Source organism: Mchenga conophoros, linkage group LG5 (assembly GCF_057382185.1).
Source record: "Mchenga conophoros isolate Kocher_MC1m ecotype Shallow Benthic linkage group LG5, M_conophoros_male_GT1.1, whole genome shotgun sequence".
In the NCBI taxonomy this organism is placed as follows: domain Eukaryota; kingdom Metazoa; phylum Chordata; class Actinopteri; order Cichliformes; family Cichlidae; genus Mchenga; species Mchenga conophoros.
Genome location: NC_140530.1, coordinates 30,474,061 through 30,494,057, shown reverse-complemented (window position 1 = coordinate 30,494,057; position 19,997 = coordinate 30,474,061). Strand labels below are relative to the sequence as shown.

Genomic DNA, 19,997 nt, shown 5'->3' with positions numbered 1-19,997 from the left:
CCAGAAGCAAAAGCTTGCGTGTCACCTTGTAATTCCAATAGTCTATGTATTTTTGAGTGAGATCATCACTGAGATGGTGTATTTTTATCTGTTAGGTCAGTGCAAGTGGGCTTTGATTACATTCAATGGGAAATGGCTGTGTAAAATGGCACTATGATCTCTTTTGACAAAATCTTTATTAAATGAGCCATTCTGCCACCACTATGGACTAATGGCTGCTTCACAGGAAAAGTTAACGTCAGTGGAAGTCAAATTGGTTTGACAGATTGATCTTAAGAGAGGCACTTTGCTTCCCGAATATAAACACTGCCAGTTCAAAAACATTGAACACATCAAAATATTTGCAGCTAAAGCACAATTGGCAAGTTCAAAAAGAAGCAGAGATTTAAAATTCTGAACTGACAACAACAGTAAGATGATCCTGCTAAAAATTTAATTTGTTCCACTGTTTATACTTCATCAGTCATTATTAGCATTATTGCTGCACTTCCAATTAAATTATACCGAGTCAGTGAGAGTATTAAAAAGCAGAATGCGTTCATCCAGTGGATTGCTAATTCTACAAGATAAAATTACATACACCCATAATCCTCAACAAGGTACAGCTTAATATTACACCAGATGTGCTGCTTTGACCATAAATAAGCAAGCTGAAACCTGTGATGCAATTTAGCCCATTCCAGACATGGGATATGTAACACCATTGGCTTCCTCAATCTGGTAAAGTGATGCTTCATTGAGACATACTCCATCAGGAAGAGCCAGGGCGTGGTGTGAACATTTAATAGGCTTGTTGCACTTCTTGAAACCAATACTGTAAGCACTAACTGCAGAGAATTGTAATAACACTTTCAAACTTGTGTATTTGTGTATATGTGCATGTGTGTGTCTGTTATGATGACAGCTATTTCCAACAAAAACACGGACCAAGAAATCTCTGGATTTGCATTAGACAATTAGTAGACTCCAGTAATGAGTCATCACATACTCTGCCCTTATCATAGTAAAACCCTAACATTTTTGCTTTTAAATCAACATCTAAATTATAACAGATAATAAAGCAAAGTGGGGGAAAAGAGGAAAATTCAACACACATAAAAGGAGTTTTGTCTTAATGGAGTGGTTTGTTTGCACCTCTGGTAATAAAATCTGTGCCTCTTCCTCTCAGTGATATTTGTGTACCAGTGTTGGTGTTTAAATGTTAAAAAGCTTAATGTTCAGACTTTGTCCTGCGTGCACTAAAACCTTAAGATGTACTGCTGTTTTTTCCCAAAACAGCAGATTTGAGGTTTCCATGAGATTAGTTTGAGCAGTGTGAATGTAAGATAGAGACTGAAGGAGAGAATCTATTTCTCTGGGGTTTTTTATGTTCTTGCTGTTTATAACATTCTCCAAAACAATAATGACTTTGGTGCGCAATTCAAGGCGCTACATAGAGATGCCATCCTAATTTTGTGTCTGCTCATCTGTAAATGAGACAGCCATGTTAAAACAACATGTAACAGTTACTATCTGACCTAGCAGGGATGCTATTTGGACTGGCTTCACCAGAACAGTGACCAGAATGAACATTTGAACATGGAGCCTATATGTTGAAATACCATTACACTGTTGGAAAGCAGTGCTGGCAGGGGCTGATCTTTGAAACTTCAGAAACATGTGTACAAACTAATTGTTTTTAAAAATAGATTTTTTTCCTTTAATCACAGAAGCAAAATTACCTTTCTCTCTGTTGATTTTGTAGCAAAGACAGACATGTGACAGGCAAGCAGTGGATACCAAAAGGGGGCTGTCGTCTTTCCTTCATCCTCTCCACATAACCAGCCTGGTGAATTTTCCTCTCCTGAAATAGAAAAAAAAAGAGACTCTTTTCTATTCATTCTTACTTAGGTCACCCCAACTTGATGTTTAGTTTATGTACTTATTTTATTTCTTTTCAACATGCATCTCATTCCCACAGCTCAGCTAATCTGTAAACTATTTCAAGCTATGTCAAACCACATAAAATCACCATAAAGACATTTCACAATCTCAGGTATATAATATGAATGGTGTGATTAGCATGTGAATAATCAGCCAGAGGCTTATCCCCTGTTGTAGGAGGCGAGGCCAGGTACTGCCAATGCAGGGCTTCAACAGTGATTAAACCTTTACTTAATCAACAGTGAGAGTCTGCCCCAGCAGGAAAAATGCAACTGCCGGATTTGTGTTATAATATAATGGATTTGCCTGGTGTGTGAGCCTCATAGCACTGAGCCTTACAACAGGTGTACCCCTGACAAGTCACTGGGCAATTCTGCCAAGGTACTCCCATTATATAATTGTGTAATCATCTATTTCAATGTATAGAAACTAAACTGAGCATGAAATTTAACAGCTCTCCTTTCTGGTTTGTTTGCATATTTTATCTAGGTATAAGCTAGTAGAGATCACAGATGCATTATAATGAGCAAAAGGAAAAAGCTAATTGCAGAGTTTGTTTTATAGGAGTATCATATCCTTATTCTTTAGGTAGGGGATAAAATTTAAGAGTCAGTCAGTTATGTTGGCCAAGACAACTAGCCTGGCTGTACCCAAGAAAACATACCTTAATCAGCAACTCCTCTACAAGAATGCTTGCATTACTGCAAAATCATTGGATTACTCAAAAGTTCCAGCACTGGAATCAAGGACAAAGCACTACAATAGCTCTCCTTTTATTGCAAAAAAAAATGCAGGAAACAGTTTGCCCAAGGCAAGACTCTCTGCACTCCATCAGCCTCCAGAACATGTGGTGTCCCTCAGGGATCAGTTCTGGGACCCCTGCTATTTATAATTTATTTCCTTCCTATTGGAAATATTTTTTCCATTTTGAAATACAGTTTCAGTTTTATGCTGATAGGATATAACTTTATATTTCCACGAACCCCAACACCTCTTTTCACCTTCTAACCTCACTGCCCGCCTAGAAGCCATCACCACTTGATTAACAATCAATTAGCTCAAAGCAAAAAGCTATAAAACTGAAGTCATAGATATTAACTCAAAGTACTCACTTTCCAAAGTGTCTCCATAGCTGGTTCGCTAGACATTCCCTTTTTTACCACTCACACAAATAATGTCACAGTCAGCCTATTCCACCTATGTAACATTTCTAGACTATGCACTTTTCTTTCTCAACACAGCATCCAAGTTCTGGTTCAAGCCCTGGTCACCCCTAATTTGGATTATTCTAATGCCATTCTCTCTCATCTCCTCAAAAACTCTAAAGCAAGAATCATCACCTGCACAAAGTTCACAGACCATATTACACCTATCCAACTTGGCTCCCCATTCCCAAGTGCATCCAGTACAAGATTGTGCTTTTCACTTTTAAAGCTCTCAGTGAGTTGGCACCCCCATATCTCTTCGAGCTCCTTCACCCTCACACCCCATCCTGTGCTTTACGCTCAACCTCAGGAGCTGTCCTGACTGCTCCTCGTTTCAGACTAAATGCATTGGTTGCCAGAGCCTTTAGCTGTGCTGTGCCTCGTCTTTGGAACGTACTACCCTTTTCACCTTCTTACAACTAGTCTCTATCACATAGTTTAAATTACAGCTCAAAATCCACCTGTTCCCATCAGCATATCAGCTGTCATGCTTTGTGTTTAATATGTTTAGATTCAAATATTATTCCTGGATTTTTAATATCTATTTAATATTGATGTTGTTTTAGGCATCTTGCATTGTTGTGATATTCGAGGCTTTAGCAGTATAAATAAAAGCCAAAACACATTTATACAAAGAAAACAATAAGAATGATCAAGGGCAAAACTGTGTAGACTTAGATAAGTGCATTCTATCTTTTTTAGAAATTTCTTTCAGTGAGTTTCATCCTGTGCTTTGTGCCTTGTATTTTCTCATAATTTTCACATTTCCATACTGAAACTTTTGACCTCTACAGAATTTCTTTCAGCTCTACTGGATTCGTAAAAGCAGAATCTTAACTGTCATTTTTTCTAATCAACATACATTCAATAAACCATTAAAAAAATGTTAATTATTTGTTGTGTATGAATTGTCAATTTTTTTGTATAAAAATAGTACTTTGTCATTTGGCAGCCATTACAAATTCAAACCTTCTTAGGCGAGTGTCTACAGGCTTAAAACTGAGGGGTTTATGTCTTAGCTTTGGCTACTCAAGGACAGTCAGTGACTTGTCCTTAAGTCATTTCTGCAATATTGTGACAGAATGTTTTTGTTCACTGAAATTATAGATGAACTATTTCCCCAAACTCAAATGCCTTTTCAAAAGCCTGTAACAGGTTTTCTACAAGGACCTCCGTTTTTGGCTGCATTCAACCTTTGCACAGTCTAACTGTACCTGAGACAAGCAACCCCCCACCCCCCACCCCCTGTCTTATCCACATGATCGTCAAAGGAGGAGGATCACTTCTCGTCTTTGGGCTTTCAGTGTAGCCAGCAGAGATCAGGAAAAAGGCTTTTAATTTTGTCATTCTGTCCACTGAATTGTTAGGCAATGACCGATAATTTCAAGAATACATTTTAGAAAAATTAAAGCCGTCTGTAAACTGACTGGCCAATTGACCACAGACTATAAGTGGACCTCAAGCAAAAACCAGAACCATCCCAGGGCCAGAAATGTTTTTCTTGTTGTTTATAAATTCAACATCTTCATTACAGATGTATGTTCATAAAGATATTCCATTGATGGACTCCAATCAAATTTAAACATTTAAAAAAAAAGACCAAAAAAAAAAAAAAGCAAACAGGATCCATTTGGACACAATTTGGAACGCTACAGCAAAAATCACGAGTGCTTCTGTAAATGAAAGGTCTCAGTTTTTAATTATTTTATAAGGTTGCTTACTTTTCAAATCCAAATTTTAATTTTGTCACTTTGAATTATTGGATGAAAGCAATTTTAAAAACAAAATTTACAATGGAAAAAGCAAACTAATATTAATATTCTGTTAATCAAAATATCCTCAAGTATAACAGGATATATTCCTGGCTCCTGTAAAGATATAAAGAAAAAAATATTTGTACATTATATTATAAATTCTAAGCAGCTTTGCATACAGATTGTACCTTGTTGACCCCATACACACAACATACTTGATATAATTTACTTACAATTCAAACATTTTTTAAGCTGTATAATCAAATTATGCTTTATGTTAGATACTTAATGGAGATATTAAAAAGAATTCATCCATTTGAGTGCTTCATCTCAACACTTAAACAGTCACACTAAAAGCAGGGTTAATATAAATCCTTTCGTATTTTTTTAATCATCTTGAATTGTGGAGTATCATTGAATACAGTGATTATTTTGTGTGTGGTTGGCTTGTGTGCTGACTATCCCTCAGCAAGCCCCTGCTACGAGGTGTGGAGGTGTGAGGTCACTTATTAAAAGACTACTTGAAGACGGAGCAGCAAGTTCAGTGGTTTTCTATTCCACAGAGAAATTATCGACTTTCTTCAACTAATTATTAGATTAGCATAAATAATGTGCCGTTTGGGTACGCTGACTTCTTTTACTAAATTGTCACTCAGTAAAAATTAAAAGACAAATACATAGAGAGAAACACGGGGAATGAAAAGGACTGGGATACAAAGAAAATGACAGAGAGAAAAGTGGTAGGAAAGAACACAAATTAGCCTTAACCTTCAATCTTTGCCATGTAGTAATGAAGATGAATAACGGTGAACAAATGATAAGCACAGACCTAAATTGAATACGGCATCGAATAGGGACACACAGGCCAGTATCCTCACACACACACTCGCACAATCACACGCATGTACAACTACACAGTACACTTTCGCATCTGGGAATTTATTTTGCATCAGTCAAACCTTTAAACACAGGAAAATCTAACAATCAAGTCCTCCTGTTACATCCCATTTCTCCTATAAAGGACTCTCACGTAAGCATTTTAGGCTTCAGTGGTCTCACTTCTCATTCACTTTGAGGTGACGTCATGTGTTGGCCAACTAAATTGTCGGGCTAGTCCGTCATCACAACAACGGCAACCAATCACATCGTGTAAACGCATAACAACAGGGCAAGCTCCGGTGTCTGGCTGTTTTTTTGACAACTAATATATGAACTACACAGACAGACACACACACGCGTTTATAACCTCTATAGTTCATATCCAGATGTTACATCAGCTAATACAGGAGCCTGAACTGCTCCTATTGATGCACACGAAAACTTTTGCTGTATTTATCTCTATTACAACAACAAATGTGATTTTGGTATATCATGTCTTAGATTTTCTCCTTTTTAAAGGACAATAGCCAAATAAATATTTATAAGAAAACTACATTTCACATGCTTACAGCATTTGTTTGTGTCTTCACAGCACACTGCACCTCAAACTAGATTCACATCGTGTTGAATTTACCACAGATAGGCTTTACAAATCAGGAGAGAAAGACAGTCACGTTAGCTTTCGAATCGCAATTACAAGCAGTTGTGTAGGACATGCGATTTATTGTATCTTCCTATGCATACCAATTAGATTCAAATTGTCGGAAATTGTCGACACAGGCAGAAAACTACAGCAAAGCTACTAACAAAAGCAGTCTAAAGAACAACCAAAGAGGTGAGTTATTATGGTATTATGAAATGAGACAGTTATTTTCCATGCAGGTGGTTAGTAACTTAAATGTAGAGGCTTGGAATGTGCATCCACCTGTAAGCAGGCTGTTAAAAACATGTGTTTTAATGTCACATACAGACAATAGTTGTTTGTTTGTTTGTTTATTTTTTACCATGGTGTCCTATCAGAATAATACAACATTTGATCCAAAGAAATTGACATATAAAATTATGTGACAGTACAAAATTTGTCAGCTTAGTTGTTAATTCCCTGTTGGAAAACAGTGAAACTGAAGGCATGAACCATATGGATAAACATCTTAGACACAAACTGGAAAATCTGGTAGTATGCCCAAGTAACAGTTCAATCAGATTCCCTGGAAACATCACAGACCATGTAGATAACTAGATCTTGACTGATTTTTCCTGTTTGCCTCACCCCCATGCAAAAACACGAGACATCAATCATATCATCCTCGTCATTTGGCAGCTTATACAGTAAATGTCTTTCACGCTGGTGTCACATGCAAACTACATCACATTGGTTAAATGGGATTACAAATATACACGATAATAAATCAAGAAATAATGACAGATACAACCTTTCACAGATTACAAGAACATTATAGTTCTCATGAATCTAACCTCTTTGATATCTAACATTTAATTTTTGCGCTGTTTGCAAAACCTTTGAATGAACCACTTGGGTTTCCTCTAAACCAGAAAATCCTGTGTTTCTGTGTAGTCTCCTGGGAAAAATCTATAGTGAGTCTGAGAAAATATTCAGAAGTCAAAATGTAGCTTTCAGTTTGCCATTTACAGGCAAATACTCTCGCACCACCAGGCTTACTAAATCATAATCTCACCAGGGGGCTGAGGTACATATTAAATTCAAATGCCCGGATGCTACGGCTCTATTAGTGTGCTCTTAGTTAAATGACTGCTAATGGCACTTCTGCAGGGCAAGCTACCACCTGTTTGAGCAAGGGCTACACTTATTATCTCAGGGTAAACCATATTGAAGTCAATTACTGAGCTATGCTCCCACTCGCAAAAATGGAGTTACATCTATACGTGACTGCTGTTTCTGGCCCCTAATGACACTGAAGTACTCAGTCTGTTCTCGGTCTACATTTCCTGCAAACCTCCATCGTAAGGATTTATTGGAACACTGTTGACCATTTTATACCAGCGTTAGTGTCTTGTTACAATAAAAACTAATAAAACAACCAATTAAATCATAACACTGAATTTTTTTAAATAAAATTTTACTGTCTTAAAAAGCAAAAAATAAATTGCAGTGATTTCCAGCCGTGATGTTTATTTTCATACAGTGTTGATTAAAAGCAATTATGTAAAAGATGAGATTACACAAATTAAAGGTCATGGTCAGTTCTACTCAATCCCAGCTACTGTACCGTAACTATTCATAACAACATCATTTGTAACGCTTCTGGATTGGAATACTAAGTAGGGAGATTTCGTTTCTCAGTTTCTTTATTCTTATCATGCTTTTGTTTCAAGTCTTTTGCTGATTAAGATTAATTTGCAGATCATGGCACTCTATCAACCCTTGTGACACAAAGGCCAAAGATATAGACTAATTAAATACACCAGTGCAATTGATATTTCCCATGGATCAATGCGAGTGTGGGATCTGTTAATTAAATCCGTGATAATGTTTGCTCATCATAAACATTTCCCATGTTTGAGCACAGTGAGATAGGGAGATAATCTCTGCTGTCTGACAGATTAATTTTAGGGCTAACAGAAAATCCTTCCGATGAACGCCTTTTTTAAATGGGAGGTTTTCCTTGAATGTTTAGTTTAAAAGACAAAGGTGTTCAAAAGAAATCTTTCCACCTTCTTTAGCTTACTGGCACAAAAATAAAAGACAACACTTCCACATAAGGTTGACTAATGTTATCTGAAGAGATGCAGCAATATCAGTCACCATAGCAACCAAGTAATCTAAATGCCTTGGCTAATGGAAGTAAACCCCTGACGGTCTCCCATAAGACCAGGTGGATTTTGTATTCTCTACCCTTACTTGTCTCCTGTGTGGTATACATCGGCATGGCATAGGTTATCACACAGTGGATTAAGAAGGCGTGTCAGAGTGTGTGCCAGAACCCCCAAGCCGCACTCAACTCATCTATTGATCCACGTACGAGGGAAAAAGTGAGAGACCGCCACACTTAGCAGTGTAACCGCAGGCAACAGCCCCCTGTCTGCCCTCTGTTCCCTGCAGTGGGACTGATTGCTTGTCTCAATCATCCTTTCACCCCCCCCTTCCACAACCGCCACTTTCTCACCTCCACACACAAACACACAATCCCACACAACTTCACCATCTCTCTCTCTCTCTCTCTCTCTTTACCCTCATTCATTTTTCCACTTCTGTCTCCTATGTCTCAGCGACAGTCTCTCATGATTTGACGGCCTCTTGTTCTTCTTGTGAGGGCCATCAAAGTCTGCAGCCTTAACCCTGCCTGAAAGAGCTGGGACTGCATGGAAGGAAGCAATTAATTCTGCAGTGAGAAAACCCATTAATTAAGCAATGCTTCTGGCTATTTCACGAAGACCCTTCAGAAACAGTAGGGCCACTCGGAGAGGCATAAAAGATGCAGTGGCACACCAGGTTATTAATGGACCCCAGGGCTCCTGGCAAGGAACCACCATAGGATAATTCTCACTTTTTGTTTCTAGGCCTCATAACTACACCACACGCACTCAAAAGTGACAAAAACTGTTTTCTGGAAACATGTCTTGTCAGAATTTGCTGCCATAATCATATGTAAAGCCCACTACCAGAACAGTTTAAACATCTTGCTGAAGCACATCATGCTGTAGTTGATTATTTTTTAAACTACCAAGAAACCAAAGGTTTATGGATGATCCAGGTGCAATGAGTTGAGAGACCAAAATGTATCAACAAACCATGGTTAATGGGCAATACACTAATAAGACTTAAATACAGTGTACAGAAATGTCATTAAAAGTCAGTGATAGTCACATGTGGCACGCACAGGGAAGGCCAGCAAGTACGTCAGAGTGATGGAGCCGTATTTTCTCTAAATGGGGGTAACAGGATAAACTCTAGTGTGAAGATGGGTCTGGGAAAATGAGTTTTGTGATATCTAATCGCTCACTAAATCATGCATGCGAACATTATCTACTTGTGTTGTCCACTATTCAGGGACATTTCGAAGCAAGGCACCCATTTCAGACTAAACAAGACCATGGTTCGGTGCGTTTGAAATGCTGATTCAACTCTAGGTCTCCCCTGAGCACAGGCCAGGCCTGCCTACGATTGCAATGATGAGGAAGCCTCGATGACAGCACGCCATCCGTGAAATTAAATCAACAACTCCCATATTGTAATTACATTTGGTTAAATGGGAAGGCAAAATGTGGTTGTAATACAATTAACACGTAATTGTCATCCTGACCAGGTTGGTGCTGATCTATTTCCCCAAGGGATTCAATGAAATCCATCTCCCTGCCCTCCTCTGTACCATTTGTTTTGAAATGAATGATTTGCTGAGTACCAATGGGTCACAGGGCAGCTTCATTACCAAACCGGTGTAATGTAAGTGATCTAAATGCTTCTGTGATCAACTGGAAAAAAGATATATTTCGCAGAATTATGACACCGATTCTAAACTTAAGGAAGATGTTTTACAACAGCTGTACAAGTGTAACAGCTGGTCATACAAATATTGTCAAGAATAAACCTCAAGCATAGCTTCATGAAATTGATGCAAGACCATTTTAGACAGTTGGTCAGAATTGCGTACATTTTTAGAATCTATTTAGTTGCACAACATATGTTCCAGATTAATAAAATAAAATTAGCACTAAACTGTGTATTAATATTCAACAATCATTCATGGTTTGCATGTGGTATCGCTTACTTTACAGCATTTGGGGTCATCTGCACCCCTGTAATCCTATAGAAGCTATCACAAATAACCAGAAAGATGAACTACAGGCAGCTCGTTTAATTCATACTTTTAGACCAGCTTAGGTAAACAAGGTTTTTTTTTAATTATTTTGTTTTGTTTTCATAAACTCTATACTCTTATTAGCTATTAAAAATTTCCATTAGTTTCAGTTTGTGATTGCAAATGAAGTAGAGTGACATTGTGTGCACTGTCAGCTGTGAATATCTTACATCTCTCCCCATCTCTCTCTCTCTCTCTGGCTCACTCTCTTCAAGGGTAAGAGAAATGTAAGATGGCCCTAGACTAATACTTTGAAAAAAATAATAATAATAAAACGAAAACAAGCAACTTTTCTCAAGTCTGTGCCACTCACGACTTTTTCCAATTGCTCGCACTTTTATGTGCATCATTTTTGTGCATGCCACTGGTAAGTTAAGACTGCAGTGATCCTAAAACTGCACTGATACAGCTGTATGATGCATAATACGAGAGTTACTTCTATCATTTCTGGGCGAAAAAGTCAAAAGAGCATGAAATAACACCACAGAGCTCTGCAGATCGAAACAACCAAGGCTTATGTATATATTAAAGTCCAAAAAAATAATGTTGCAACTTAAGTTCTTTGTAAATATCTGATGTTATCCTGAGACAAAATCTGAGACTTAACCCTAGTTGTTTTTTGATAATCCAATCAAAAAAGCAAACATCATCAAAGTAAGCACAGGTTTAAACACAAATGCTGTCAATCACTGACAGGGAATCAAGTTGAAGCATGGTCTTCATTCTTCCTCCAGCCTACACTGCCCAAATCTGTGTCTTGAACTTGATATGTAGTAATCACATAATTACTTGATATCTTGACTGCAGCGGGAGGTTGTCTATAATCTATCTTTTCCCCTCTTTGAACTCATCTTCTTACTCGCTCTTATTTCATTCCTTGTCCCTACGCTGCTATTTTATTACTTTTCCATGCACCTCCAAGCTTGTTCTCCTCACACTTGACTGCTTGTCATGTTGGTGATGGTAAAATCTAGATGTATGTTACTGCAGTTCTCATGGTAACATGGCCTTGATAGCAGTGTTGGCTAAAGGCCTAAAATCTTACAATCTTAGATATGTCAAAAACGTGACACTTTTCTAAGTCAAAGAAAAATTGTAATGTCAGTGACAAGCACTTGACACTGCAAGGTAGAAGGGTAACGTGGCAAACACAAATAGGTGCTGACATTGCCGTTATAGTGAATAAACATTACAGTAAAATAATATTAATAATACAATACAATATTTACATTTTGATAGCATTTTATCCATTGTCTTCAGGCTGTTCAGGTTCTTTCTAAAGGTGTCAAATCCAATAAACCAAGAAAATTCAATGTTTGTCTTCCTCCCATGTGAATGCCAAATATATTTTGTTTACTGGATTAATTTAAGTACAGTGGGTTAAAATTGCATACTTTTAATCTTCTTCTGGTCATTGTATTCTCCTTAGTATTCTCTTGAATTCATATTTGATATGGATGGTCTATATAAATGAGTAATAACTGCAGCATGGGGGTTCCTTGTGAGTATGACAACTATGGCTAATTTGCATGATTTGGCTTTGAATAATGTCCACACAGAAGCCATAGGGGAGGAGAGCTGCGTGTTATAACTATGGTGCTGTCCTCATCAGTACGCCTGCTGTGTTGCTGATAAAGGTGAGAGCAACAAGGAAAGACTGGGGATGCTGTGCTTCACTGCCACCACAGAATCCTCTGCTCTCAGCCTGATGTCTTTGATGTCACTCTGACACAAACCATATACAGCAGGATCTACTGGAGGGTCTACAGGTGCACTTCATGCTTCTTGCACCTCTATACCCCTGCTGTGAGAGGTAGGCCGGCAGCGCATGGGAAGAATCCAGTGTTGTTTTTTTATTGTAATGTGCAAGATTGGAGAATCTCTAGATACAGCAGAAGTATAGTTATTGGGAAAAATCCTGTAAAGCACAAAACATTTCAAATTTCCTCTTGACCGTTGCACAACCAAGATTTATCCGACCCCCTGTTCATTTCAAAGCCCAGTAGGGGTATTAAATCATTCCCAAATACATGGCCACTTATCTAAACAAGACATTTCATTGAGTTTTCTTTAATCTAGCTACAAAACCTTCTAAAACTATTTTTTTCTGTGCTAACACTCAATGCAATAGCCTCTTGGATGAAAGAAACCACATCAGTAAAACTGCACAAGAGCTTTGTTGGAAGACCAACAGCATGCACAGTGCAATTGATTTTGCACAAGAGCTGTGTAAGGGGACACATTGCACGCACAACAAACCCAGAATAAACTGTATGTGACATAAAAAGTGCTCAAGGCAATACAGTGAAAGGGAAAGGATTGGAAAAAGGAAACAGAGGTGGTGATTAAGTCGAAAATGCGCCTTCATGGATAAATAAACAGATTACTGTACTCGAGAGTCTTGTTTCTGCTTTTGCCACTGGATGACAGAATGCACCGATGAACCAAAGACAGGAAGATCTCCTGTACTACAGCATGGTCAGATTGCATAATAGGCAAAAGTCTGGGCAGAGCAGGACAAGGGTTAGAGGAAAGAGGTTAGGGAGATAAAGAAGAACTGTGCTGCTCCCTGCTGGGCAGGGTCTGGCCAATTTTATTTCTTTCTATGTTGAATGTGCACGTTGTGAAGTCTTGATACCCAGTCGTGATGTCCAGAATTAGAAAAAGAAGACTTACTGGATTAAAAATGGTAGGATATAGAGCTATAAAACAGTTCTAAAGCTAATGCTTTTTCAGTCCCAATAGTAACCTTCATCCTTACAAAGCAACTTCATTAACTCGTAGGCGGGAATCTTTCCTGAATGATCACTGATGATTGTTTCCACAACAGACAGATGGAAAATTGTATTAACGTAACGTTGTTTTAACAGTTTGCTTCACTGTTCAACATAAACTTCAGGTGACCCAAGTGAGAATCCTTTTCTCTGCTTACATAAGCCGTAATACTTAGTACTTAGCCAATAGAGTAAGAAGCAAACACTGATGATGTGTCTGAGCGCCTGACTTAAAACATTGTCATTGCATTTCATTGTATTACATCATCCCGTTTAAAAAGAAATGACTTCGTAATCCTTTCTGTTTGTGTTAGACTGCTGCATGCCTTTGTGAATGTGTGTGTTTGTGTGTGCTTACGTAGTGCAATCTTGGCCAAGTGCAGACGGTTGACCCATGAGATCTTACTAAGGGGGTTAGGAGTGTTGAAGACCACCATGAAACTGACAGGACGCCCTGACCTGGTGGAGAAAACAAATGCACAAAAAAAAAAACACACAGACTCAGCTTCAGATGGATGCAGACATCATATGGCATCGAAAGGCATTATTAAGCAATAGCAGAAACACTTTTTGGGTATTATTTCTTTTATTTTTATTATATTTGTGCAATTTGGTGGCATTTGGGTGGAGTTTGCATGTTCCTGTCTAGCCTGCATGGGTTCTCTCCAAGTACTCTTGCTTTCTCCAACAGTCAAAGACATGCTGGTTAGGTTAATCAGTTGTTCTAAATTGACAGTAGGAGTGAATGATTGTCTGTTTCTCTGTTAGATCTGTGGCATACACCCTATTTAAGCTGTGGAGGCGTAGATATGTTCCATGCCCCACTGCAACCCTGACTTGGATAAAAAGATAAAAGAATGAATGGATGGATTTTGTCTGTGTTGTTGGGATCATTTTAAGTGGTATACAACAAAGTAGACCTGACATCACTGTGACATCAAAACAGAAGGCTACAAATTCAAATTCACATTAATGTGAAAGCATGAAGCTTAAACCAGAATGAGGAAAACAGGGGAAAAAACAGCATGCTTAACAGGTCTCATTTCACTGAGCTGAAAATTGCATCAGTGTTACTGGTGCAGTAAAACAACTAAATAAACATATAAATGCAAAGGCGTTCTTGATCCCCAAAACAAAACAGCAGGGAGGATTCAACCAATGGAGCTCTAAAAGCAGAGGAATCACACTCTAACTGTTGCATGTAATCACTCCTTTCTGTGCGCTACCAAGCAGCAATGACCTTAACCAAACAAAACAAACTGCGGCCATGCATTAGTTTATAACTGGCTGAGAAATGCCAAAAAAAGGGGTTTCAAATGTGTTTAAATTGTGAACTAAACTAATCAAAAAGTCTGCTTTAACACATAATTAAAGTGACAAGCTGGTGAACTTGTTTTAGATTTACCTCTTTTTATTTATCGTTATTAATACATTGTATGCACTACAAGGCTGATACCTTTAAGGCACACGAAAGACAGCAAAAGCACATTTTTGACATATTCTCGAGATGTTCTATATAAAAGCAGAAAGCAGAACAATACGCTCAGAGAAACAGCACCAACAGAGCACCAAAAGAAATTTTTCATTTCATGGGACTTTAAGTTTAATACAACAAGATTTTTTATGTCATAACAGCTGCTTGCCTGCTTGTAGCTTTACAGCAGTTCAGTCCAGTAAGCTGGGGCTTTATAATTTCAGCCTGTATGTCAACATTCAGTTTGGCTTGTGATGATCACACAGCGTGGTCCCACTAAATCGCTTATAGGTAGCCTCCAGTGTTCAAAATGCCACTAATGCATGGGCTTCAATGGCACAACCAGCACAGGCTCTTTTGAAAGAAACTCAGAAACAGTGGGAGACCAGATAGTGTGTGAAAGGAATAGAGGAACAAAATGACTGGTAGAACGAAGGATTATTATACTTGACATACTGAGAAATTTGGAAATACATGTTCATTTTAAATTAATATAATTTCAGTCAGCATGTAACAGCTTTCTTAGTTTTTCTTTAAAAAAAAACAAGATTTTAATCTCTCAATCTAAAAGGAAGACAAGTTTATGAATACCATACTTAAAAGAAACTTTTCTTGTCACTCTAATAGCAGAATCATTTTCTGCTATTAGAGTGACAAGAAAAGTTTCTTTTAACTCTTTTCTAGCCTTAATGTGACAAAGATATTAGTAGATTTCTTACAAGGAGTGCAGACAGGGAATGAGTGATTTGGGCATTTCTTTATCCTCAAAATACACAATATGCTGGCAAACCATAAGACAAACTTAGTCATTAATTAATGAAGGTGCTCAAAAGTTGAATAAATGGAAAGGGAATAATTTACCAGAGGAAACAAATGCCCTGAACAACACTAGCTACTCTGTTTATGTGTAGTTCCATTATGAACTCATAACTTGAAGTTAAACAAAGCTGAAAAATGACCTACATCCTTATATCCCATTAATATAGTTTGCTTATGGCCTTTATACAAATTTGCATTTTGCCTCCAATGCTTTATGGTAATATTGGTTATCAGTATCTACATGTATTTACAGGTTGTTTCTTCAAGGTAGGCAGCACGTAGAATTAGAAAGGTTATTTCGTAAAGTCCTTTTAAAATTACATGAGTTTAAAATATGTATGATATGAAAGGGGAAAAAATGCTAACTTTTAAATTGGATAAAAATTCAAAAAAGTAAAAAACAAAACAATTAAAACAACAGTGCAGACAGTAACCAACAACTGAAAATGTTCAACATTCTCCCATATTTTCTGAATATGTGCATATTTTCAGATTTAGGAAACAAACTGACAAGTGAGCAACAGAAAACAGAAAATTATTCGTGATAAATAGCACAAAGGAGTTACTACAATTTGAATTCAGAACAATCTGAATTTTATCAATGCAAACTGCAGTGAAGACAAAATATTTTACTTGCACTGACTCCTCCCTAACGCACAGCCAACCACCCTAAATTTGCCAGCTGTTAACACTGTCAATAGCCTTAAAGCCAGCTGGTGTTGTGTCTCCTTTATCCCCTCTGGTCAATTTCTTTTTCTCTGTAGTCCTGGGTTGCAAACAAAAAAACATGTGCGGTGAACAAATAAACGTCAGTCAAATTGTTATGGGCTGAGCCTTCCTGGCTGCTTGAGCTTAAAGCACTCAAATGCTTTATATACTATGCATGGTTGCCATGCGCTTGAGCACCATTGTGCTATATCAGATAGAAATTTTACCTTTCACTAACGTCTGGGATCACACAAACACATGTGTGCTGACTCAGCAGTAAACAGTAAATGATAAAAGTTGAGGGTAATTGTTTGAAAGCAATAGTCTAACTGCATTATACTGCAGTCTATATTAAACTGTTAGCTAGTGCCTGAATGTTGTTACATAAAAAAAACAAAAACAATTTGGTGCATTAAAATTCACCTGAACGCAGGAAATCTCGACAGGTCTCGACACCACAAGATTCTCAGCTTAATGTGTTCCTTCCTGGTGCTGAAACAAGACCTATGCCTGTGACACTGAGCGTGTCTTATGTAAAAGCTTTAAGCGGGTTTTCCCACCCAATAGAAAACACTCCAAGTGATTACCAAACCAGGTATCAAAATGGGTCGTGAAATGCAAGGTCTCTCCCAGAGCAAAATGTTTTAAAGTAGATTTTCTGTTTGAATGCCATTACTTAAAGGTTGTGTAAAGTGCTAGAAACACAAAACTCAGGTAATAGACGCCTGTAATAGACGCCTGTCTAAACACTTAGTCTCTTCAAGCATCCCCTTTTGTCAGGCTTTTTGTCAGCTTGAGACCACTAGTCATGCATGTGTTGATTTTTCACTCTCTTTTCAGTCAAATACAATAACCTCTCAATTCCTAGCAGTCTAAAACAAGACTGGCAAAGACTGCCCCGAGTTAACAATGACTCATTGTTAGTCAGTGTCTAACTACAGACAGACGGTGGTGTGGTGTCTGGCTTTATTGGAAGTGCAAGTAAATTGTCTAGCCAAGGATGGGACATCTTTTTAGAGCGCTAAGCAACTTTCCAAAATAATGCTTTACCTTCAGTCACCTGTACAGCTATTCTGCAGTGATTCTGAGGCAATGAAAGGAAAAAAAAAGTGCAAGGGAATGCAGAAAAAGGGGTGGGGAGGGGCTAGGGTCTCAGGCACACATAAGAAAGACAATTTCACACTCAGGAATCATTAGAAGGCAATTGAGTGGAGAGCAGTGCGTAGTCGGATATTATGCTTCTGTCATACCTGCCACTGCCCGCCACAAATTAATTTTAATTTCATAGAGGAAGGATTAAAACGTCAGAGAGAGACACACACGTATAGTGAGAGAGAGAGATTGAAGACAGGAACAGAATAAAGTAACTAAGATCTCAAACTTCCTTGACATGTTGAAAAAGTGGACCTTTCACAAAGAGGTGTAATTCATACAATTTGCTGCTTAAATATAGGAAAGGCAATTTGCCCAAGACAGAAGGGTAGACAGGGTGTGATGAGAATACAACTACTCTCTTGGCTACATTCCTTAGGTAACACTTCATGCCCACACGGCATCAAACATGCTAAACTGAGCGCAGTCTCCATTCCTCCCTCCTGCCCTCTGATTGACAGCCGCAGTGCAGGTGTGGTGCATTGCCAGAATGGAGAACTAGACTCGGGCATGCTGGCAGAGGCGAGATGAGAAAGGCTGAGAGGTAAAGAGAGAAAAGGGAAGGGGAGGGAAACAGAGAGAGGGCAAAGCGGGGCAAGGGAGCGGAGAGAGGCGCTCGCCCAATGGATTTATGGGAGCAGGTCAGTGCCGAAGCACACGTGTGATACTAATGCACAAGGACGGGACAGATGTAGGATTGAGTGCTGAGTGGCAGCCTGTCATGCACCCATCCTTCAGTTCACCCCGTCCTCCAGAGAATCAAAGAGAAAGTTTGTTCTGCAAAAAGTGAGATAACTAAGGGAAGCATTCAGATGTAGTTCTGGTATGACTTGATGGAACTTCAGGAGAGATACACTTAAAGTGCGTCAGGATCGAATCTGATTTATAGAGGCGTTTCATGATAATGTGCAAAATCATGTTTGGCTTTTGGTGATGCAGGTTGCAACTTCCAGAGCGCCTAAAATCTGAATGAATGCTCAAACCGCCACAGCAGCAGTCGTGATACTTAAATGTTTGTGAATCCAGTACCAGCACAGCCCTCCTGCAGATGACACAATAAAAACAGACACGGACAGCATACACTGTGGTTTTATCTGCGATACTGTTGATCGCAAGTAAATATCTGCTTGTCGGTATTAATACAAGTCTCAAGTCAGCCTGCAATCCTTGTAGTGGAAATCTCTCTGCTACACAAAAGAATTATACTTAGAGGACATGGTTAAAATTAATTTAATTTCATCTTAATTGGTTGCCTCGGTGTTTACAGTTAAAGTAGTTAACAGGGTGAGGTGACCTTATTATATGATTTATTCCACAGCTTAAGGCTACATTTAAAATAAGCAGTGTTTGATGTGAAGTGGGTTTTTTCCCCCACTTTCTCTAGCTATATGGAATTATTCATTTAAAGATTTCTGTGAGCTTGGCAGAGTTGTTGTTAGTACAAGTTATTTTTCTTTGCATTATGAAAAGTTAATGTTAACTCACAAGAATCATATCTTTATAACTATGAAGGGGAGAACAGACAGCTGAGTGGGCCGTCCACTATCTCATTGATGTTACTGTCAGGCGCTGGAGATATAAATAAAGGTTTAGAGCAACATTTGACATCTAAATTGAGTGGTATCTAGTAATTAAAATTCATGGTGTAAAGGTTAGAAGCATTTATACAAAAAAAAATCAATACATAACAAAAAGCTATTTATGAATATGTTCTTGTGGAAACAGGTTCAGATAATATAAGATACCTCTTCAGTTAATGAGAGCATACTCCTCCAGCAGCCCTGACTGCTCGAGCAGTGAGTAAAATGTTTCCACTTAAAGCTGACCATGGAAAACGTGTCTTAGGTGCCCCTCAGCTCCAGCCTCACTACAAACGATAACCAGCACATAGTAGAGAACGGTGGTTATTCTTTGCCACATACTTGTGCGAATGTGGGTACTGTACATGTGGGAATAAGAAGGGAGAAAAAGAAACAAAAGAGCAACCTGTCCCTGGATAAAAGTGGCTATAAATAGAAGAACAGCGCAGGTAGGTGCAAAGGTGGAGTGCCTTTCACATAAGTATGTATTCACATGTATGTTACAGATGTTATACTAACACTGCCATCTTCAGAAATTTGGGACAAGTGTCTCCCGCTGCCCTGGATGCTTTCCAGTACTTAGGCCGGTGGCCAGGATCCTCACTCTGTTGTGTGCTTTTACTCATCAGCCTGATGATTTGCCTCACCTGCCAACCTCAGTATATATATGTCTCATTGTTCCAGATAACTAAATGGTAACTAAATCACAGAAGTGCCGACACAAGATCCCTTCTCTTCAGTCCAGCTGTGCTTAATTAAAAGAGTCATCCTGTTATTTAGTTACTCCGCTGCCCTTCCCTGCAAACAATTCAGTTAGTTTGCTGCCTGTTCAAGCGGCAGATTTGCTTGTCGTTAATTATCAATTTCTACTAAAAGAGTAATGTAAAGTTC

The 19,997-nt window shown here is 38.4% G+C and overlaps 1 protein-coding gene across 3 annotated transcripts in view; it reads right to left on the bottom strand.

The window, feature by feature from the left end:
- arhgef10la (Rho guanine nucleotide exchange factor (GEF) 10-like a) overlaps window positions 1–19,997 on the bottom strand; it is a 117,716-nt gene that overhangs the window by 40,665 nt on the left and 57,054 nt on the right. For all 3 annotated transcript variants that reach the window (XM_085274820.1, XM_085274823.1, XM_085274822.1), the window contains 2 exons: window positions 13,732–13,832; window positions 1,722–1,843 (listed from right to left, as the gene is read on the bottom strand). In XM_085274820.1, coding sequence (XP_085130946.1) covers window positions 1,722–1,843; window positions 13,732–13,832 — 223 coding nt within the window. The remainder of the gene's footprint in view (window positions 1–1,721; window positions 1,844–13,731; window positions 13,833–19,997) is intronic.